Source organism: Hypanus sabinus, unplaced genomic scaffold (assembly GCF_030144855.1).
Source record: "Hypanus sabinus isolate sHypSab1 unplaced genomic scaffold, sHypSab1.hap1 scaffold_918, whole genome shotgun sequence".
In the NCBI taxonomy this organism is placed as follows: Eukaryota; Metazoa; Chordata; class Chondrichthyes; order Myliobatiformes; family Dasyatidae; genus Hypanus; species Hypanus sabinus.
Genome location: NW_026781771.1, coordinates 29692 through 53206, shown reverse-complemented (window position 1 = coordinate 53206; position 23515 = coordinate 29692). Strand labels below are relative to the sequence as shown.

Here is a 23515-nt window from a genome sequence, read left to right as displayed (position 1 = left end):
AGGAATGGGAGTGTTGAAATCTGAATGCCTGAGGCCATTCAGTCGGGATACGACACCTTCTTCCCGTCTGCCTGAATGTGTTCACCCAGTGTAAATCCTCAGAGATGCTGACTCCCAGATTCACAGGAACATCAAATCCGAGGATAGTGGCGCAATTCAGCCAATTGGCTCATCGGGTCTGCTCCAGCATTTGATCTTGTCTGATCCACTTCAGTCTGAGTCCCAGTCAAACTCTGACGTAAAGATGCCCAGTAAACTCTCCTCCACGGCCGCCGGTGGCAATGAATTCCACAGATTCACCCCTCACTGGCAAAATAAATCTCTCCCAATCTCCGTGTAAATGGACATCCCTCCATTCTGAGGTCGAGCTCGCTTGTTTTAGTATCGCCCCCGGCCCCACCTTAGGAAGCCTCCTCGCCACAGCTACTCTATCGAGATCTTCAACATTTCACAGGTTTCCGTGAGGTCACCCCTCATTCTTCTGAATTCCATTGAGTTCAGACCCAGATCAAACGCTCCTCCTGTGATAAGGGTTTCAATCCCGGAAACATTTTCGTTCATCCGCATGGAACCCACTCCACTCTCGTTCAGTGTCGGACATCAGGCTCCAATATCTCCTCCCCGATGGTAAAAGTAGGCACAGGGCAATTCCCGGGTAGCGTATCTTCTCGAGCTGTGCCGGGTTACATCGCGGTTTATCTCTATATCACCATTTCTAACGATGAGTTCAAATCACTCTCTGCTCTGTCTGCGGAACAGCGAAGGTAGATCAGAGAGGGGAACAGACCCTTCGGCTCATAAAATCGTGATATAGCAATCAAACAAATCCCTACTTCCGACAACAACTCCGTCTCCCTCAGTTCCCTGCACACCCACCTGCCTGATAAAGAGCCTCCTAAACTCCTCTATGAATCTCCCTCCACCACCAGCGCTGGCAGAACGTTACAATCACAATCCACTCTCTGTGACAACAGAAAGTTACCAAACTCATATCCCTTGAAATTACCCACTTTCATCTTGATACGAGCCCTCTGCGATTAGACATTCCATCCTAGGGCTAAAAATATCTGCTGTCTGCTTTATCTGTGTCTCTCGTAATGATACAAACAACTGTCAGATGTTCCCTCAGACCGTCCCGCTCCAGACAAAAGAAACTCACTATTCGTGGCAGCGCCACAGTGAAACCTTTGGTATCTCTCCAAAAAAATCCATAATCTTCCTGTAACGGGGAGACGGGAAATGATTTCGTGAACTCGGGAACGTAAGCCCCATTCACAATCCCAATCTACTTTGTCCGTCTGTTCCTCGGCACCACAATCCTGTACACTGTCGTCTCTCTCTCCTTCAAAGCTTCCCATTATTGACCGTATGGGCCCGTCCGTTCGACACTGAGGTTCAATAGCGCTTCGCTTCTTTTCGCTCATGAAATATTCCCAGATTAGCACGACTGAAACAGCGGAAGCTGGAATTTTTAGCAAACGGTACTGTCCCTGTTGCAGTTAGGTTTAACTAATATCAAAAGTGTCAGGATCCCCTGCACTGAGCGCATCTGCCCTCCGACCAATTCTTCTTGAATTGAAACGTACGCAGCTCAGTCCATGCAGGCTCACCTTTTTGCTTCATTACTTTGCCTGTATTCTTAACAACGTCTGTCCCAACAACCATTCAAATATCTGTAATGGCCTTCTTGTTTTCATCCCCTGCAACTCTGGTTTTTACCACCTCTTCCCATATTTTGATGGCTAACCTTATCTCTGGGATATTAGTTTCAATCCATTTCAGGTGTAAATTGAGAGAGTTGCTCATGGGAGAGGAAATGACGGAACTGAGAAAGGTGGGGGCGGTGTGGCGCAGCCTCCAGGCAGGAGACTGCGCTGCCCCCCAGTGTTCGCTCGGCAGAAGACCATCTCTATTGTGAACAATTGTAGATTACCGTGGCATTCAAAGTGACCAGGGACTTCAAGCAGCATAGATGTGTGTGTGTGTGTGTGTGTGTGTGTGTGTGTGTGTGTGTGTGAATGTATTTCACTGTTATCCTAAATATGTTTGCTATCTTTCTATTTTATACATATTATGTATTAATTGTGCCGTGCGGGACTGTTGGTGTTGTGTTTTGCAGCTTGGCCCTGGCTGTATTCATGGTCATTCCGGTGTGATGGAATTGCAATTAAACGTAAATGGAATTGAATTGAAATGATATGAAACAGTCTCGTCGGTAGATAGCGCACATTCCGTGGAAGAGAGACCGGTGATAAACATATCTGAAGACCTCGCTCCAACCCAAGCTCTTTGGCCACTTCTTAATCTGAATGTTATTGCCAATTTTGGCCTCACCTGCGCATATATAAGGTTAAGTCTTCTTACCTATGTAGATATATATCATTCAACACTCCTGCCAGGTATTGCTACTGCTTTGACTGCGATTATAAATAAGGAAACGATAATTAAACTGAAAACAAATCAAACAACAGTTTTGTGCCTCTCTCATCCAAGACTCCCCTCCTTGAAGAGTCAAAAAGATTAACCCTCTGTCTTCAACTCCTATCTATTTTCCCGCCACTCTCTCTCTCTCTCTCTCTCTCTCTCTCTTTCTCTCTCTCTCTCTCTCTCACACACACACACACACGCGCAGACACACACATACACATTTAAACACTGAGTGAATATCTCTCCACACCGTCCGATCACATATTCACTGCGTACGACACTGCGTGATCCCTCCACACCATCCCATTACGCACCTCCGTTGTCAGACAAGGACTGGAGCTCCCTGCATACTGTCCCATCACACACTATCATGGTCAGTCACAGAGAGAAGCTCCCTCCACACCGTCTCCTCACACATTACCAATGTCAGACACACAGTGAAGCGCACTCCGCACCTTCCCTCTCTGTGACATCTAAAACTTGCCAAAATCATCTGCTTTGAACGTCCCCACTCTCACCTTAATGCAGGTCCTCTGGTATGAGACATTTCCATCTTAGAGGTAAAAGATACAATCTATCTGATCTACTTGAGTTTCGTATTGTTATAAATGAAGGAGATGCACAAAGAGGGTCGTTGTGGCGCGGCTTTCAGGCTACAGACTGTGCTGCCCCCCATCGTTCGCTCGGTAGAAGACAAGCTTATTTGTAGTAGTTTTAGATTTCGGTAGATTTTAAAGTGCCGAGGACGTCAAGCTGCTTATATATATGTTTGCACGCCCGTGGTGTGTGTTTATGTGTATGTGTGTGTGTGCGTTTGTGTCTGCGTGTGTGTGCGCGTGCACATACTTTTACTGATATCCTATGTATGCTACCCTCTAACTTCCACTCAAATCTAATTTACCGCCACTCTTTCTCTCTCTCTCTCTCTCTCTCTCTCTCTCGACACACACACAGACACACACACACACACACACACACACACACACACACACAGATTCAAACACTGAGTGAAAATCTGTCCACACCGTCTAATCCAACACAGCTGTGTTCAGACACAGACTGAACCTCTGTCTACCCGTCCCATCCAACACACTCCTGAAGTTAGATACTGGGTGACGCTTTCTCCGGACCGTCCTATCGTACACGCCCGGGTTCAGACACAAACTGACGCTCACTTCCCCTGGATCCCTTGAGAAACTCTCATGTTCCGAAGGTCCTTCCCTCTCTCCAATCCCCAAAACTCCGCCATTCCAGTGCACTTGTCGTCTTGAATTGTGTGCCGACTCGGAGAATGTGCGCGTGTTTGTGTTCAGAGGGTCTGCAGGGAACAGGAGAGAATTGGAAGATGTTTTGTTGGAAGCACAGAAATGGTGGTGAGAGAGCAGTGACTGGGTTGATGAGTTTTCGAACCAAACGATCGGCCGGTTCACACAGAACAGTGCAGACGCTCAGAACCGAGAGATCGATATCCGGTGGAAGGGGGCTGGGTGGTTTAACAACAGACGACATATATGTTTTCTCCACATAATTCCATATGAACAGAGAGAAAAGGAGGCGTGTAGAGGAGGGAGAGGATTAATGGAACCTTGGAGAAGCCGCCCGGGATGAAGCGGTTCAGGGAGATTGTGAGAGGAGGTATGGAAGTGGAGATAACGGAAACGGCATGGAGTGTAGGTGACAGAGGAGTGATGGAGACAAGGTATGTAGAAGAAGATGGCGGTGCGGAAACGGGTCGGGCTGTAGGGGAATTCGTGGATGACGGTGACGAGTAGGGTTGTCAAAGAAGTAGGGCTGACGACGAACAGAAGACTGAAAAGTCACTGAACCAGGAACAACCTCTACCCCTCCGCCAGCATATTCTTGCACTCACCAGCACCTCCACATTTTTGCGGCATTTATTAGCTTTATGCATTTGACATTAATTTTAATTATTTGCTCCTTACTGATTCTTCAAAAGAAAAAAAAATCAGGTGGTCTAAGACACAGATAATAAAACAGCCCGTGAATCCGGTAGAAAAGATGCGATACAGGTGGACAGGACATTTGACACGCTGGCCTTCATCAGTCAGGACACTGAGTCCGGGAGTCGGAGGTCACGTTGCAGTTGCAGATGACGTCGGTCAGGCCGCACTTGGAGTATGGAGTTCAGTTCTGCTTGCCTTGCTCTGAGAGAAATCTCAACGAACTGGAAAGATTGCAGTGGGAGATTTCCGAGGATGCTGCCGGGACAGGAGGGACTGAGTTATGGAGCGAGGTTGGGAATTCTGAGGCTTTTTTCGATGACCATACAGAGGTGTAAAACACCACGAGGGCACAGATAAGACGGAAGCGTGCCCTCTATTTCCCCAGGACTGGGGTATCGAGAACATTAACACCCATGATTGAGGTGAGAGTAGCTAAAGACAGAAGCGAGGAGAGAGTTGGTTTAGATAAAATGGAGACAGTAGGATGGGGAGAGTGGGTAGAATCAGAGTAGAGAATCGATGGAGAGACCAGAAACCGAAAAGGTAATTGGGGGAGAGGGAGGCAGGAAAGCGGAGTGAAGAAAATAAGGATGAAACAGAGGAGGTGGGAGTGGAGATGGATAAGAGAGAGACTTTATAGTGACGAGGGCAAAGAGAGCACAAGATGGTGAGTAAGATTGTGATAGAATTAAACAGGAGAATAGGGTAAGGGTGACGGGCAGCGACGCGGAAGGGGTAATGTGAGTGGTTAAGAGAAATGTGGAGAAAGAGGGTTTTATCATGATATTCAAGTCGGTCCCATTGGTTGTTGACAGAGATCCTGGATCCTTTCAGAAATATCTTGGCACAAAGGTGCAGATTTCTCACAGATGAAGCGCGCACGAACCTGATCGCAAGGTTTATTCTCACTGTGCCATGTACATTTACCGCATTCGAAGTCTCCACCGTTAATCCGGCCCAAGGCTTCCGAAGCCTCTTCCCTATCAAAGAGGGGTAAACATTTTGAACGCACCCCCAGCAGTCAGTCCATATAATCACTGATACCCTCCCAGCCTTTGACCTGTGGCACCTCAAAATTTCCCCACTGACCCACTCTGTCCCTGCAGTCCTGTGTTTGTCAACAATGTAATCCCTTGTCCCACTCTCAACCCACAGATCGGAGACAGAGACTAGAATTATAACAGAACCCAACCTTCTCCACACAGGCCCGAGTCAGTCCCCAAAATATTCCCACAGCGCCGGTCCCTCCTAAGGCCCATGTCATTCCTCAAAATTCTCACACTTCATTACTGTCTCCCCACAGGCCTGTATTTTCTGCCTAAATACTCACACTCACCACTCCCACCCCCACAGATCACTGTCAGTCCAAAATACCCCCACTGCCTGACTCTATCCCCACAGCCCCGTGCCCGTCCCCGAAATAAATACACTTCCCAACCCCTTCTTAGAGACCTGTGTCAGTCACCAAAACATCTCCCGCTTCCCATTCTTTCCCCACGGTCCTGTCTCAGTCCCCACAGTACTCCCACTGAACCATTCTCTCCCCACAGATCTGTATCTGTCCACAAAGTATACCCCTCCCTCATTGCTAGGCCCCAGAATCTCCCACAACCCCTTTCGCAGCAGAGCCGTGTGTCAATCTCCAAAATACTCCCACAACCTCACTCTCTCCCACAACCTTGGTCAGTTCCCAAATGTGCTCCATAGCTCCACTCTCCCCCCACGGCCCCGTGGTAGTCCCCCGAATAATCCCAATGCCGAGCCTTCTCCCTAAAGTTTTGTGTCAACCACCAAAAGGCTCCAACTTCGCCGTGTCTTCCCAGGGCCCATGTCAGTTCCCACATTTGGAGAAGGAAGTCTGACGATCAGAGCGGGAGTGCGGTAGGAGCCATTTTGACCTTTTTCTTTTCATCGAGGTTAAGAGAGGCGGGACTGTGCCGGCTTGTTACTTTGGGCAGTGAAGCGGCCAATATTTAAATGGAACACAGCGTTATACAGCGTCACCGTCATTTTGCGGAAAGTGGAGTGAGCCGAGAGCAGTGTGAAGGCTTTTGGTTCAACGGGCTTAGGCGGAAACAGCGAGCCAAGATAGGTTTAGTTTTTAATATTTCCGGTTATTTGTGGAAAAGGGGAATTATGAGTGTGAGGGCAGCTTGATGTTCTCTCTGTCGGATGTGCGAGGTCCTGGAGTCTCCTAGCCTCCCGGACGTCCACAACTGCGCCAGGTGCCCCGAGCTGCATCTCCTAAGGGACCTTGTTAGGAAACTGGAGCTGCAGCTCGATGATCTTCGACTGGTCAGGGAGCGGGAGGAGTTAGAGAGATAAGAATCAGTTACAGGCAGGTGGTTACAATAGGGCGACGGGAAGCAGACAGGTGGGTCACGGTTAGGAGAGGGAAGGGCAAGAGTCAGGTACTAGATAGTACACCAGTGACGGTATCCCTTGACAATAAGTACTCCTGTTGAGTACTGTTGCGGGGGGGGGGGGAGGGCCGGGGGGAACAACCTACCTGAGGGAAAAGACAGTGGCAGTTCCACCTGCACAGTGTCCGGCACTATTCCAGAAGTTTAGGGAAAGGAAGAGGAAGGCAGTAGTAATCGGGGACTCGATATTTAGAGGGTCAGATAGGCGATTCCGCGAATGCGATAAGGAGAACCGGATGGTAGTTTGCCTCCCTGGTGCCAGGGTCAGGGATGTATCTGATCGCGTCCAGGATATCCTGAAATCGCAGGGTGAGGAGACAGAGGTTGGGATACATATCGGTACCAATGACACAGGTAGGAAAAGTGAAGTGGTCCTGAATGGTTAATGTCGGGAAGGGATTAAGAAAAAGGACCGCAAAGTTAGGCATCTCGGTATTACTTCCTGTGCCACACGACAGGGAGAGTAGGAATGTAATGAGGTGGAGGAGAAATGCCTGGCTGAAGGATTGGAGCGGGGGGGAGTGATTCAATTTTCTGGATCATTGGGGCCTCTTTTGGGGCAGTTGTGATATGTACAAAAATGACGGATTAAACCTGAATCCTAGGAGTTCCTGGTGGGGAGATTTGCTAAGGCTACGAGGGAGGTTTTAAACCAGAATGGTTGTGAGTGGGAATCAACTTGAAAAGACTAGGGGAGAGGAGGTTAGTTCACAAATAGAGAAAGCTAATAGACAGTAAGTGAGGGAGCACAGGCAAGTGAAAGAGAAGATGCAAGGGAGAAGGAAATAAAAGGTAATAAAGTTGTTTGTGCATTTGGGGATAAACAGAGAGGAAGAGGTGGAGAGTTTCTTTAAATGCATCTATTTTAATGCGAGGAGCATTGTAAGAACGGTGGATGGGCTTAGAACATGGACTGATACCTGGAAATATAATGTTGTAGCAATTAGTGAAACATGGTAGAAGGAGGATTGAAATTGGCAACAAAATATTCGTGAATTTCGTATCTTCTGGTTATAGAATCGGACGGCCAAAAGGAGGAGGTATTTCCACGCATAGACTGCGAAACCTATTCTGTAAAAGGTCTGGGTGGGTTGGTGTTTGCAGAATGTATGCAGGATCGTATTTAGCAAACATACATAGAGGTGACAACTAGAGAAGGGGCAGTGTTGGATCTGCTGTTAGGGAATGAGATAGGACAGTTGACTGAGATATGATTTGGGGAGCACTTCGGGTCCAGTGATCACAATACCATTAGTTTCAATATAATTATGGATAAGGATAGGACTGGACTGAGGGTTGAGATTTTGGATTGGAGAAAGGCTAACTTTGAGGAGATGTGAATGTATTTATAAAGAGTAGATTGGGATAATTTATATTATGGTAAGGATGTAATAGAGAAGTGGAGTTCATTTAAAGTTAAAATTTGAAGGGTACAGAACAGAATCTTCATGTTCCTGCTAGGTTGAAAGGAACGATTAAATGTTTGAGAGAACCATGGTTTTCAAGGGATATTGGAAACTTGCTTCGGAAAAAGAGAGAGATCTACAATAAATATAGGAAGCATGGAGTAACTGAGGTGCTCGAGGAATATAAACAAATGCAAAAAGAATCTTAACAAAGGAATTAGAAAAGCTAAAAGATGATATGAGTTTGCCTTGACAAGTAATGTGAAAATAAATCGAAAGGGGTTTGGCATTGAATAGAACGGCCGAGATGGCCTGTTTCCGTGCTGTAATTGTTATATGGTTATATCGTTTCAGCAGTTACATTAATAGCAAAAAGTTCCTGAAGGATAAAATTGGTCCCTTGGAGATTCAGAGTGGACAGCTATGTGTCGAGCTAAAAGAGATGGGGGAGATTTCGAACAAATTCTTTTCATCAGCATTCACTAAGGAGAAGCATTTTGAATTGTATAAGGTAAGGTAAACCAATAGCGTAGTTATGAAAACTATGACGATTAAAGAAGAGGAAGTACTGAATCTTTTAAATAATATAAATGTGGATAAGTCTCCGGGTCCTGACAGTTTTGTGTACAGTTCTGGTCATAAAATTATAGGAAAGATGTCAACAATATAGGTAGACTGCAGAGGAGATTTACTAGAATGTTACCTGGGTTTCAGCACCTAAGTTATAGAGAAAAATTGAACAAGTGAGGCTTTTAACTTTGGAGCGTGGAAGTTTGAGGGGGGACTTGATACATGTATTTAAAATTATAAGGGGGATAGATAGAGTTGGCGTAGATAAGTTTTTTTTTCTTGTTAAGAGTAGAGGAATTTCAAACAAGAGGACATGAGTTAAGAGTTAAGGGGCGAAGGTTCAGGGGCAACACGAGTAGGAACTTCTTTACTCAGAGAATGGTAGCTGTGTGGATTTAGTTTCCAGTAGAAGTAATAGAGACAGATTCGATTCTGTCATTTAAATAAAAATAGATAGGAGAATGGGCAGGAATGGAATGGAGGGTATGGGCTGAGTGCAGGTAGGTGAGGCTAGGTGAGAGTGAGCTTTCGGCACAGACTTGACGGGCCGGGATGGCCTGTTTCCGTGATGTAATTGATATATAGTTATCATAATTTTACTGCACCCTCTCTACTAACAGCCCGTGTCGATCCCCTAATAAATCCAATTGCCCATTCTCTCACGGCAGAAAGTTCTCTGTCTCCAAAATTCCCCGATTGCCCACTCTCTCCCCACAGCCCTTGTCAGTCCGCAAACTCATACCAATACCCACTCCCTTTAGCAACCCGTGTCTGAACACAATTTAATCCCACTGCACCCAACCTTCCCGCAGCCTTTGCCGATCCCCAAGATAAACCCACCGCCCACTCGCCTCTCGCAACCTGTATCAATCCGACGACCCACTTTCTTCTCAGAAACTTGCAATGTCCCAAATCTCACCCGTCTTTGCATTTTCCAATCCAATATGAACTGTTTTGGTCGAGGACAGCTTTGGCAACAAAATTCTGTGGAATTAAATTGCTATGATGAATGATTGAATTCGAGCAAATTTTAAGGAGCGTCCCTTTATGTATGACTCCAGGAGAGTGTGAAGGGATGTTGTTGAAGGAGCTTAATTCTGTGTCTCACCACAGGAGAATCTGATGGCAAAGGGGTGGAGATAGCCTCACTCTGTGTCTGAACCCAGGAGTGTGCAATGAGACCGTGTGGAAGAAGCTCTCGGTGTACGATCACGGGAGGGTGTGATGTGACGGTGTGGAGGGAGCTTGACTCTGTGTCTGACACAGGAAATGTGTGATGGGGCGGTATGGCGGAGATTAACTCCGGTTCTGACACCAGGAGTGTGGGATGGGACTAGAAGGAGGAAGTTTTACTCTGTGTCCAACCCCGGAAGTGTGAGATCAAACGGTGTGGAGGGAGCTTCACTCTGGTGTAGATATATCTTCAGTCGATCTGACACGTACCTCTTCTTCTGCTGAATTTATTTCAAGAAGATTTGAATCAGAGTTCGAACAATTCTGTTTCGCCTCAACGTAGGAGCTGTTACACGTGGATACAAAATAGCACCCGTCTTCATTTATGATCCAGTACTGGGAAAACGCTTGACCTGGAAATTAGGAACAATGAACAGTGAATCTCCATTACATCCGCTGTGAGTCAGACACAGAAAGAGGACCCCTCCTTACCGTCCCATCACACAAGTGGTCAAATTAGAGTGAAACACACTAATCAACGGGACCTTGATGAATTTGCTCTGGAAATTTCGAACAAGCAACAGCGAATCCGCCAGAAGACAGACGAGGAATAAGGATCCCTACACAAAGGTCGAAACATACAACCCTGGGGATAGATACAGATTGAAGCACCCTCCGCACCGCCCCATCACAGACTCCCGCGGTCAGACACAGAGAATGAAGCACGCTCCACAACGTCCCATAACAGACTCCAGCCGTCAGACATAGACTGAAGCCTCCTCCACATAGTTCCATCAAAAACTCCCGGGGACAGATATGAGTGAAACTCCCTCTACCCAGTCACATCTCCGCATACTCCAGGGTATCGTTCTCTGCGTGAATCTCCCTCCACACTGTCCCATCAAACAATCCGAGGCTTGGACCCGGTGATTCTCCCACAAGACCGTCCCAGCACACACTCCTGTTGTCAGAAACAGGATAAAGCTTCTTCCACACCGTACGATAACATAATCCTGTGGGGAGACACCGAGTGAATCTCCCTCCGCACCGTCCCATCAAACACTCCCGGGGTCAGACACAGAGTGAATCTCACTCCACACCGTCACAACACGCAATCCAGGGGTCAGAGACAGAGTGAATCACCCTCCACACCATCCCATTACAGACACACTGGGTCAGACACAGAGTGAAACTCGCTCCACACCGTTCCATCACACACTCCCAGTGTGAGGCACAAAGTGAATCTCCCTCCACACCGTCCCATCACACACTCCGGGGATCAGACACAGACTGGATCTCCCTCCACACTGTCCCATTACACTCTCCCTGGGTCAGACACAGAGTGAGTCTTCCTCTACACCGTCCCATCACACACACACGTTGTCAGAAACAGAGTGACTCTCCTTCCATACCATCCCATCACAAACTCCCGGGTTCAGACACAGCGTGAATCTCCATCCACACCGTCCCATCACACACTGCCAGTGTCAGACACAGAGTGAGGCTCCCTCCGCACCGTCGCTTCAGACACTCCCGGGGCAGACACAGAGTGAATGTCCCTCCACACCGACCCATCCACAATCCGGCGGTCAGACACAGAGTAAATCTCCCTCCACACCGTCCCATCACACACTCCCGGGGTCTGACTCAGAGTAATGCACCCTCGACACCGTCCCATCAAACACACCCGGGGTCAGACGCAGAGTGAAACTCCCAAAACACCATACCTTCACACACTCCTGGGGTCAGACACAGACTGAATGACCCTCCGCATCATCCCATCACAATCTCCGGGGTTCAGATACAGAGTGAATCTCCCTCCAGACCGTCCCATCACACATACCAGGGGTCAGACACAGCGTGAATCTCCCTCCACACCGTCCCATCACACACTCCCGTGGTCAGACAAAGAGTGATTCTCTCTCCACACCGTCCGATCACACACTCCCGGGGTCTGACACAGAGTGAATCTCCCTCCACACCGTCCCATAACACACTCCCGGAGTCAGTCACAGAGTGAATCTCCCTCCACAAAGACCCATCACACACTGCCGGGGTCAGGCAACGAGTGAATCTCACTCCACACCATCCCATCACTCACTTCCAGTGTCTGACAGAAGAGTGAATCTCCCTACACAGCGTCCCATCACACATTCCCGGGGTCAGACTCAGAGTAATGCTCCCTCGACACCGTCCCATCAAACACTCCCGGGGTCAGACACAGAGTGAATCTCCCTCCACAAAGACCCATCACACACTGCCGGGGTCAGGCAACGAGTGAATCTCACTCCACACCATCCCATCACTCACTCCCAGTGTCTGACAGAAGAGTGAATCTCCCTACACACCGTCCCATCACACATTCCCGGGGTCAGACTCAGAGTAATGCTCCCTCGACACCGTCCCATCAAACACACCCGGGGTCAGTCACAGACTGAATGACCCTCCGCATCATCCCATCACAATCTCCAGGGATCAGACACAGCGTGAATCTCCCTCCACACCTTCCTATCACACCTTCCCGGAGTCAGACACAAAGTGACTCTCCCTCCACAACATCCCATCACACACTCCCGGAGTCAGACACAGAGTCAATCTCCCTCCACAACGTTTCATCACACACTGCCGGGGTCAGGCAAAGAGTGAATCTCACTCCACACCATCCCATTACACACTTCCCGGTGTCAGAAACAGCGTGTATCTCCATCCACACTATCCCATCACACACTGTCAGTGTCAGACTCAGAGTAATGCTCCCTCCATACCGTCCCATCACCGACTCCCCTGGTCAGACAAAGAGTGATTCTCTGTCCACACCGTCAGATCACACACTCCCGGGATCAGACACAGAGTGAATCTCCCTCCACACCGTCCCATCACACACTCCCGGAGTCAGACACAGAGTGAATCTCCCTCCACAACGTCCTATCACACACTGCCGGGGTCAGGCAACGAGTGAATCTCACTCCACACCATCCCATCACTCACTCCCAGTGTCAGACAAAAGAGTGAATCTCCCTCCACACCGTCCCGTTACACACTCCAGGGGTCTGCTATAAGTGGTGCTCCCACCATTGCATTCCATCACACGCACTCTGTGCCAGTCACAGAGTGAAGCTTCTTCCACATCATCCAGTCACAGTGGACAGAGGTCAGACGCAGAGTGACACTCCCTCCATACAGTCCCATCACACTTCCAGGGGTTTCACCCAGTGTGAGCTCCGTATTGCACTGTCCCATCAGACACTCCGGTAAAAGACAGAGTGAAGTTCCCTCCTCAATCTCCCAATGATCATTCCTGGGGTTAGACACAGAGTGATGCTCCCTGCATTACATCCCATCGCTAAGACTCTGTGTCAGACATAGAGTAAGGCAATCTGCACAATGTCCCATTGCACACCCCTGGGATCAGACACAGAGAAAGACTCACTCGAAACTGCCCCATTATACGTTCCCGGGGTCAAATGCGAACTAAGACCCTTCTATCACACATTCCTGTCGTCAGAATCAAGCTGAAGCTGGTTCACACCGTCCAATCCCACTCTGCTGCTCTCAGACTGAAATTACAACTCCCGCCATGGTACACAATTACACATTCGACGGACCCGTCACAAGGTGTAGCTCACTCAACTCCGCCCCTTCACAAACCTGAGGAGTCAGTTACAAGCTCCTTTCCACCATCCTATCACAGACTTCCTGAGGGACAGACACAGATAGAATTTTAAACCATAGCGTCCCTTTACACACTTCCGGGGTGAGACAAATAAATTAGATCCGACCGTAATTTCCAATCACGCAACCCGTTACTAGACACTGAGCGACTCGCCTTTAGCCCTGTCCCCTCACAGAATCATGGAGCCAACACCTTGAGGGGCGTGTCTGTGTCATGCTAGGGGTTATATCAATGACACGGTGAAGATTTTGTTGTTACCATGGAGGTCTGCGTCAGTATCGAGCGGGGCATGTCCGAGTTGCTGTGAGGAACGTGTCTCTGTCACTGTGATAGGAGCTTCTGTGCCCCGGCGGGAGGTGTACCGGGTTACAATGACGTGTCATAGTGTCATGGTGTGGGGTGTGCTGGTCGCAAAGAGATGGGTATGTCAGTGCCACGGTGAGAGAGATGTCATGGCCACGGTGTGTGTGAGAGTGACACGCTGAGTGTTTGTCGGTGCAACGGCGAGTTATATGTCGATGTCATTCTGTCATTGTGGATTCAGCTGTCGGTATCTGTCAAGGGGTTTGCCTGTGTCAGGGTGAGGTGAGGGCAATTACCTCAGTGAGAGGTGCATCGGTGTTACTTTGAGCGGTGATACTGTCTCGGTAATTGGTGTAACAATAACATGTGAGTCTTTCTCAAGGAAGTGGTGCGGAGCGGATCACGCTGAGCAGCGTGAAGGGGTCACGGTGTACGGTACCTCAGTGTCACAGAGAAGAGCGTGTCGGTGTCGATTGAGGAGTTTATCAGTGACACGGTCAGGGCATGTCGATGTTACAGTGAGCAGTTCGTTGCGGTCAGTGTAACAAACACGTGTGGGTCACGGCGATGATCGCGTCAGTGTCGCAGTCAGGTGTGTATCTGTGCCTCTTTGAAGGTCCTGACGTGCTAGGGTAAAAGCATTGTTGATGTCATGGTGAATGGCGTGTCGGTGTCAAGACGAGTCTAGATTGTGTTACGGTAAAGGCCGTGTTTTTATCACGGTTAGTGTTGTCTCCGTCTTATAGAACATAGAACAGTACAGCACAGTTCAGACCCTTCGGCCCTTAATGTTGTGCAGCCCCCTAAAACGCTGCCTCCCGTACAACCCACAACCTTAAACTCCTCCATATACCTGTCTAGTACGCTTTTAAATATCACTAGTGTATCTGCCTCCACCACTGACTCAGGCAGTGCATTCCACGCACCAAACACACTCTGAGTAAAACACCTTCCTCTAATAACCCCCTTGAACTTCCCTCCCCTTACCTTAAACCCATGTCCTCTTGTATTGAGCAGTGGTGCCCTGGGGAAGACGCGCAGGCTGTCCATTCCATCTATTCCTTTTAGTACCTTGTACACCTCCATCATGCCTCCTCTTATCCTTCTGCTCTCCAAAGAGTACAGCCCTAGCTCCCTGAATCTCTGATCATAATGCATACTCTCTGAACCACAGAGTATCCTGGTAAATCTCTTCTGTTCGTTTTCTAACGTTTCCACAGCCTTCCGATAGTGAGGAGATCAGAACTGGACTCAGTACCCCAAGTGTGGCGTAATCAGAGATTTTTTCAGCTGCATCGTTACCTCGGGACACTTAAAGTCTATCCCTCGATTATGAAAGCTAACTACCATAAGCGTTCTTAACTCCACTATCTACCTGTGAAGAACCTTTCAGGGATCTGTGGACACGCACCCCCAGTTCCTTTCCTCTCCACCACACTACCAAGTATCCTGCCATTTACTTTGTACTCTGCTTTAGAGTTTGCACTTCCAAAGTGTACCACCTCAGATCTCTCCGGGTTGAACGCCATCTGCTACATCTCAGCCCACTTCTGCATACTATCGATGTCTCTCTGCAATCTTTGACAATCCTCTACGCTATCCACAACTCCACCAACCTTTGCGCCGTCTGCAAACTTGCCTACTCTTTATTTACGGTCTGACTCCATCCGGAGACCGTTCCGCTCACCATGGATCAAGACACCGGCCACTGTCAGGATGACGACGGTCGAAACTAGGCAGATTATGCAGATAAGACGGTACGGTCTTTTTCCGATCTTCACTGTCGACTCCCGTTCTTGTGCAGCTGTGGAGAGACCATACGACCATAAGATCACAATAAATGTTTATTAAGACATTATGAGCTACTTGATGAATACTTTACTTCAGTATCTTAGTGACTCTAGTGATGACTTGCAGCAGACTGAAAAGCCTGAGAATCTAAATGTTACGAAAGATGATGTAATGGAGCTTTTGGAAAGAATCAAATTGTTAAGGAGCCGGTACCGGACACAATATACCCCAGGTTACTGTGGGAGGCGAGGCGAGAGATTGCTGAGGCTCTGGCGATGATCTTTGCATCATCAATGGAGACGTGGGCTGTTCCGGAGGATTGGAGGGATGTGGAAGTTATTCCTATATTCAAGAAAGTGAGAAGAGATAGCCCAGGAAATTATAGACCAGTGAGTCTTACCTCAGCGGTTCGTAAGCTGATGGAGAAGATCTTGAGAGGCAGGAATTATGAACAATTGGAGAGGTATAATATGTTTAGGAGTTGTCAGCATGGCTTTGTAAAGGGCAGATCGTACCTTACGAGACTGATCGCTTTTGTGTGGGGATTTGACGAAACACATTGATAAAGGACAAGCAGATGACGTATTGTATATGAATTTCAGCAAAGCATTTTATATGGTACACCATGCAAGGCTTATTGAGAAAGTAAGGAGTAATGGGATCCATGGGATACTGTTTTGTGGATCCACAACTGACTTGCCCACAGAAGGCAAAAAGTGATTGTAGACGGGTCATATTCTGCATGGAAGTCGGTCACCAGTGGAGTGTATCAGGGATCTGCTCTGGGACCTTTATTCTTCATGTGCTTTATAAATGAACTGAATGAAAATGCGGAGGGATGGGTTTGTAGGATTGCTGGTGACACATTGTTTAGGGGTTCTGTAGATAGTTGGAGGGCTGTCAGAGGTTACAACGGGACATGAATAGGGTGCAATACCGGGCTGAGAAGTTGCAAATGAAGTTAAGCACAGTTAAGTGTGAAGTGAATCATTTTGGTAGGTCAAATACGATGGCAGAATATAGTATTATTGGTAAGACTCTTGACAGTGTGGAGAAGCAGAGGTATCTTGAGATCCGAGCACAAAGCAGCTACGCAGGTTGCCTCTGTGATTAAGAAGACGTATCATGTATTGGCCTTCATCAATAGTGGAATTGAATTTAGGATCCGAGAGGTAACGTTGCAGCTATATAGGGCCCTGGTCAGACCCTACCTGGGGAACTGTGCTCAGTTCTATTCGCCTCACTGTAGGAAAGACATTGAATCCATAGAAAGGGTGCAGAGGAGATTGACAAGAAGTTTTACTGGATTTGAGAGTGTGCCTTATGAGAATAGGTTGACTGAACCTAGCCTTTTCTCTTTGGATCGACGGAGGTTGAGAGGTGACCTGATAGATGTGTACAAGATGATAAGAGGCATTGATCGTTTGAATAGTCAAAGCCAGGACTGAAATGGCTCGCACGAGAGGACATGGTTATAAGTTACTAGGGAGTAGGTACAGAGGAGATGTCAGGGGTATTTTCTTTTTACCCAGAGCGTGGTGACTGCATGGAATAGGTTGCAGGCGACGGTGGTGGTGGCGGAACTGATAGGAACTTTCATGGACTCCTGGATGGTTAGAAAAATAGAGGGCAATGGATAAATCCTAGGTAGTTCTAAGCTAGGGTCATGTTCTTCACTACTTTGAGGGCCGAATAACTTGCATTGTTCTGTATGTTTTCTATTTTTCTAAGTTTCTATATACATCACAAACAGGAGAGTTCCTGCAGAATAAAGCGTCACAGTTTCTGATAGAGGGCAGTGCAGCAGACGATCAGGTGTAAAGGGCCACGATGAGGTAGGACGTGAGGTCAGGATTCCATCTGATCGTCCGAGTGGGTCGTTCGCTAATCCGATAAAAACGGCCCAGAACCCATGCTTGAGACTGGTGGGACGTTTCTTCGTACCTTTCTCCCCGATGGGAGGGAGACCGGCTTGGTTGGTTGGTTCAGGGTCAGGAGGCAGCAGGAAATATAGACAATATCCACGGAGAGAACGTGTCATATTTCCATCTTTTGTGTAAGACAGCAGGATGGCTGATTGGGCAGCGATGGATAGAAAATTCAATGAGCTATTGTTGGGCTGCTCTGTATAAGCGGTGGGGCCAGGGGAGATTAGACTGACAGATTTGATTGCGGACGACCTGTTTATCGTGATTGGTTCTTAAATTTACACTGACTTTAATAAATGCTGTTACAATATCCCAGATGATAGAGCTCTCTTGGAGATAGAAGAGAGGAAGGGAAGAGTGATACTGAGATAGAAAGGAGCGGTGAGAGAGTGATGGAGGGGGAGATGCGGAGGGTGGAATTGGAGGAGGGTGAAAAATACTGGATGGTCTGAGACGCAGAGACAGTTGTCGGGGTAATATGATCGGGAAGGACGGGGAGTAGATGTAATCTACCTAGACATTAACAAGGTCTCAGATGGTACACTGCTGTGGAAGATGATGGTACAGGAGTCGGGAGGTCAAGTTGCAGATGCACAGTGACGCCGCTCTTGTTCGGTGTTGGTCGCGCTGATATATTAATGGCCACTGTGCTGGAAGCTTTAGGAGGATGTTGGACTTGGGGGAGTGAGGCATGGAGAGAGGTCGGGCAGGTCGTGACTTTATTCCTTGGTGACCGTACAGAGCTGTATAAAACCACGAGGGGCGCAGGCAGGGAGAAAGAGAACTGACGTTGCTCAGGTGGGGTATCGGGAACCTGATGGGGAAGCGAAAACAAGAGCATTTCGGTGAGAGTGAAAAGAGCGAGGGTGGAGAGCGTCGGGGAGCGGGATAGAAGGGGGGCTAGAGAGAAGCAGAAGGAGTGGAGGGGAGCTGAGCGGCGAACTTAGGGACAGAGAGATGTGGGAAGCACGGGCGGGCTTGACGGGGTTTAGCGTGTGCAGAGAGAGAGCGAAAGAGAGCAAGCGGGAGACCGAGAGTTGAAGAGACGGTGACTGTGAGAGAAGAGAGACGGGAGGGAGAGGGGGGAATGAGAGGGCGAAGAGAACGGGACGGTGGAAGACAGTAGGGGAATAGTGTGAAGGGGACAGGAGGGAGAGAGGAGAGGTGAGAGAAGGGTAAAGAGGGAAAAGAGAGTGGGTTTCGAAAAGGGAGAGGGGGGTGTAAGGTTTTATACTGCACATTTTTCAGCGTCATCCACAAACCTCCCTCCTTACCACAACGGCACGGAGCTAACTCATCTCCACCACCCCTGCCCCACACCGCTTGCTCCTCATTGCCCCTTCCTCTACACGCCCCATACCATGCCATCTTCCCACAGCACTCTCTCCACACTCCATCCCACGACGCTCCCTCTAATCCGCCCTCCGAGGACGCAACACTCCGCACCGACAATCAAATTGACTTCCCTCTTCTTCGCATCTCTCACGCGTTACCTCCGTGTTATTCTCAAACAGGGAATCATTGGGATCAACTGTACGTTTGCCCTGAGATCTCTCGACAGGATTGAACACGTCACCTAAACAGGGACAAACGAACGAAGATGAAACTGACCTCGATCTGTCCGGACCGAGGGCGCCGGGTGGGTCTTGAAATTAACTTCCGCGAGCGATGCATCAGGTTCAGCTTGGAACAGAAGATTAAGGGTCAGGCACAGAGTGAAGCTCCCTCCACACCATGTCATCACACACAGCTGGGGTCAGACACAGAATGAAGTTCTCTCCACACTGACCCATCACACACTCCTGTGGTCAGACACAGAGTGAAGCTCCCTCCACACCATCCTAGGGGGCCGTACGTTAATCTGATAAAAGCAAGCCAGAAGGGGTCCTTGTGACTGGTAGGACGTGCTGTCGTACCTTTCCCGCTGGGAGAGAGTCCGGCTGGGTTGGGTCGGGATCTATGGTTATGCTGGCTGCATCGCGGAGACAACAGGAAATGTAGACAGTGTCCACGGAGAGAACATGCCAGATTTCTATCTTTGGAGTAAGACAGCAGGACGGCTGATCAGGGCAGTGTAGTAGACGTGATGGACAATGACTTCAATGAGCTATTGTTGGGCTGCTCTGGCTGGGGCTAGGGAAGATTAGACTGACCGATTTAATTGCGGAGGTCTGTTTGTCCTGATTGGTTGATAAAATGTACTCTGACTTTAACAAATACTGTCACAAGATCCCAGATGGCAGATCACTCTTGGAAACGCGAGGAAATCTGCAGATGCTGGAAATTCAAGCAACACACTCAAAATACTGGTGGAACGCAGCAGGCCAGGCAGCATCTATGAGGATAAGCGTTGTCGACGTTCAGGACTAACTGAAATGAAACAAAGTAAGAAATTGGAATGTAGAGGGATAGGGGAAAATGCAAAATGAAAGAATAAGACCGGAGGGAGTAGGGTGAAGTTGAGAGCCAGAACGGTGATTGGGACAAGAAATACAGAGATCGAGAAGGGAAAGGATCATGGGACGGGAGGCCTAGAGAGAAAGAAAGTGGGAGGGGAGCACCAGAGGGAGAAGAGACAGAGTGCTGGACAGAGAGAGAAAAAAAAAGAGGGGGGAAAAAAACTAAATGTATCAGGAATGGGATAAGAAAGGGAAGAGGCGCATTAACGGAAGTTAGAGATGTTAATGTTCGTGACATTAGGTTGGAAGCTACCCAGCCGGTATATAAGGGGTTGTTCCTCCAACATGAGTGCGGCTTCACCTTGACAGTAGAGGAGGCCATGGAGAGACATATCAGAATGGGAATGGGACGTGAAATTATAATATGTGGTCACTAGCAGATCCTGAATTCTCTGGCGGACAGAGCGTAGGTGTTCAGCGAAACGGTCTCCCAGTCTGCGTCGGGTCTCACCAATATATAAAAGGCCACACTGGGAGCACCGGACGCAGGATACTACACCAGCCAACTCACAGGTGGAGTGTCGTCTCACCTGGAAGGACTGTCTGGGGCCCTGAATGGTGGTGATGGATGAGCTGTAAGGGCAGGTGTAGAACTTGTTCCGCTTACAAGGATAAGTGCCAGGAGGGAGATCGGTGGGAACAGATTGGGGGCATGAATGGACAAGCGAGTCGCGTAGGGTGCGATCCCTGTTGAAAGCAGAAAGGGGGGGGGGGGAGATGTGCCTGCTAGTGGGATCCCGTTGGAGGGGGTGGAATTACGCAGAATTATATGTTGGATCCGGAGCCTGGTGGGGTGTTACGTGAGGACAAGGGGGACCCTATCCCGAGTGTGGTGATGGGCGGAAGCGGTTTGGGCAGATGTGCTGGAAATTGGAGAGATGCGTTTGAGACCAGAGTTGAAGGTGGATGAAGGGAAGCCCCTTTGTTTTTACAAAAGGAAGGCATCTTCGTCCTGGAATGAAAAGCCTCATCCTGAGAGCAGATGTGGCGGAGACGGAGGAATTGTGAGAGGGGAATCGCATTTTTGCAAGAGACAGTGTGCAAAGCGGAATAGTCCAGGTAGCTGTGAGAACCTGTAGGCTTATAGTAAATATCAGTAGATAGGCCGTCTCCAGAGATGGAGACAGAAAGATAAAGAAAGGGGAGGAATGTGTCGGAAATGGACCAGGTAAATTCGAGGGCAGGGTGAAATTTGGAGGCAAAGTTAATGAAGTCAACGAGCTCAGCATGTGAGCAAGAGGCAGCATCACTCTGGGAGATGGATGGGAGGGGGTGACCGAGAAAGAAAGGAGCCGTGAGAGAGGGAGGGAGGGGGAGAGCAGGAGGGTGGAATATGGAGAAGGGAGGGAGGTACTGGATGGCCAGATAGAGTTGTCGGACTAATTTGCTGGGGAAGGGCAGATCAGGCACGGGGAACAGATGTAATCTGCCTGGACTTTAACAAGGTCTCCGATGGTACACTCCTCTGGAACATGATGCTGCAGGAGTCGAGATGTCACGTTGCAGCTGTACAGTAACACCGCTCTTGTTCAGGGTTAGTCGCCCTGATATATGAAAGGCCACGATACCGGAAGTTTTACGAGGCTGTTGGACTCGGGGGTGTGAGGCATGGAGACTGGTCAGACAGGTAGGCTCCTTCTTTCTTGGAGTGACCTTACAGAGTTGTATAAAACCAGGAGGGGCGCAGGCAGGGTGAATGAGCACAGGAGTTCTTCAGGGCCGTGGTATGGGAACCAGAGGGCACAGGATTGGGGTGAGAGTGGATAGCGTGGAAGGAGAGAGATGAGGGCGGAAGAGGCTGTTAAACAGAAGGATATAGACAAGGGGAACGACAAAGTGAGGGGGAGGGAATAAGAGAGGAGGGAGGGACAGAGAGTGGAGCGGAGGAGATGGGAAGAAAGAAGGGCTAGATGGTGAAAGGATTGTGGGAGAGTGGTTGGGGAGAATCGGGAACCGACTAGAGGAGAAGAAGGACAGAAAGAGTAAGTTGGTATTGCGGGACGATTGGGGAGTGAGAGTCGAGCATAAAGAAGCAGGAGAAAGACGATTTTGCCGGACTCGAGGGATTAATTTATGCGTTGTTGTCGGTCAAGATGGGACTTTAGTCCTTGGAGCGTCGGGATGACCATAGAGTGACGTATAAAGCCAAGAGTGGAGAGTGCGTACAGTTACTTTCAGTAGACCTGGAGAATCGAGGACCAGAGCGCAGAAGTCTAAGGTGAGTGGGGAAAGGGGGATAGGAGTGATAAGCTTGCTTTACCCAGATTGTGGTCAGTCTATGGAACGAGTTGACAGAGGAAATGTTCGAAGCAGATGCATTAGAAACTTGGATACTTGGGAGTATGACACTTGACCCATCCAGATTGACGTCATCACTGTGAACTCTGACCTGTTTGTGCAGTGGTTGACAACCCGCCGGGTCCCGAGGCAATGGAAGGATCTTCGCTCCCATCGATGCAGGGTTCCTCTTTCCGAAAGTTCAGATCTGAGTAGGTGGAGTTCAGACCGTCTGGGAGAGAGGGATCAGATGAGAAAGAGAGTGAACACGAGGAAATCTGCAGATGCTGGAAATTCAAACTACAACACACACAAAAGGCTTTTGGAACACAGCTGGCCAGGTAGCATCTGTAGGGAGAAGCGCTGTCGACGTTTCGTGCCGAAACCCTTCTTCAGGACTAACCGAAAGGAAAGATAGTATGAGATTTGAAAGTATTGGGGGGTTGGGGACATGCGAAATGACAGGAGAAGACCGCAGGGGGTAAGATATTGCTAAGAGATGGAAAGGGGCAGGGGTGAAATTAGGGAGCAGTGACAGGGCACGGAAAGGTGTGAGTGAGGACAAAAGAGTGGGGGGTTGAAAAGGGAGAGTGAAGGGAGTAGAAAAGTGGGAGAGGGATGGGGAAGATAGAAAAAGTGAATTTGAGAGAGTGCGATAGAGAGAGAGATAGAGAGTAGGGCGAGGGGTGAGCGCGTCGGGGAAAGGAAGATAGTCGTGAATATTGAGGAGGAGAGTGCTGAAGGGCGTTGAGGGGCAAGGTTAGGGCCAGAGCGAGGTTGGAAGACCGGAAGGGGCGGACTGGAAAAGATGAGGCGGAGCGGACAGAGAAGGAAAGAGCGCCATGTGGAGACCGAGAGTGGTAGCGACTGTGACTGTGACAGAGGAGAGACGGGAGGGAGAGGGGGCAATGAGTGAAGGCGAAGAGTACGGGACAGAGGGAGACAGTGGGGAAAACGGGGAGACGGAAGAAAGGAAGAAGGAGAGAGGAGAGGGTGTGAGGATGTGAGGAAAGGGAGAGAAGTGAAAAGAAGGAAAAGTGAGTGGGTTAGGAAAAGTGAAAGAGCGGTTATGGATTCATAACGCGTTCCCTCCTCACCACACCAACACGGCGCTCACTCAT

At 48.9% G+C, this 23515-nt stretch overlaps 1 protein-coding gene across 1 annotated transcript; it reads right to left on the bottom strand.

Annotated features, from left to right (window-relative positions):
• Window positions 1-4366: 4366 nt before the first annotated feature.
• Window positions 4367-23515, bottom strand: LOC132390473 (C-type lectin domain family 7 member A-like). Its single transcript, XM_059963084.1, has 6 exons — window positions 23512-23515; window positions 22507-22626; window positions 15627-15743; window positions 10234-10376; window positions 9710-9774; window positions 4367-5371 (listed from the first exon to the last, which is right to left on the bottom strand). Exons 1-6 carry the CDS (start codon window positions 23513-23515, stop codon window positions 5179-5181), a joined length of 642 nt encoding a protein of 213 aa, XP_059819067.1. The 3' UTR covers window positions 4367-5178.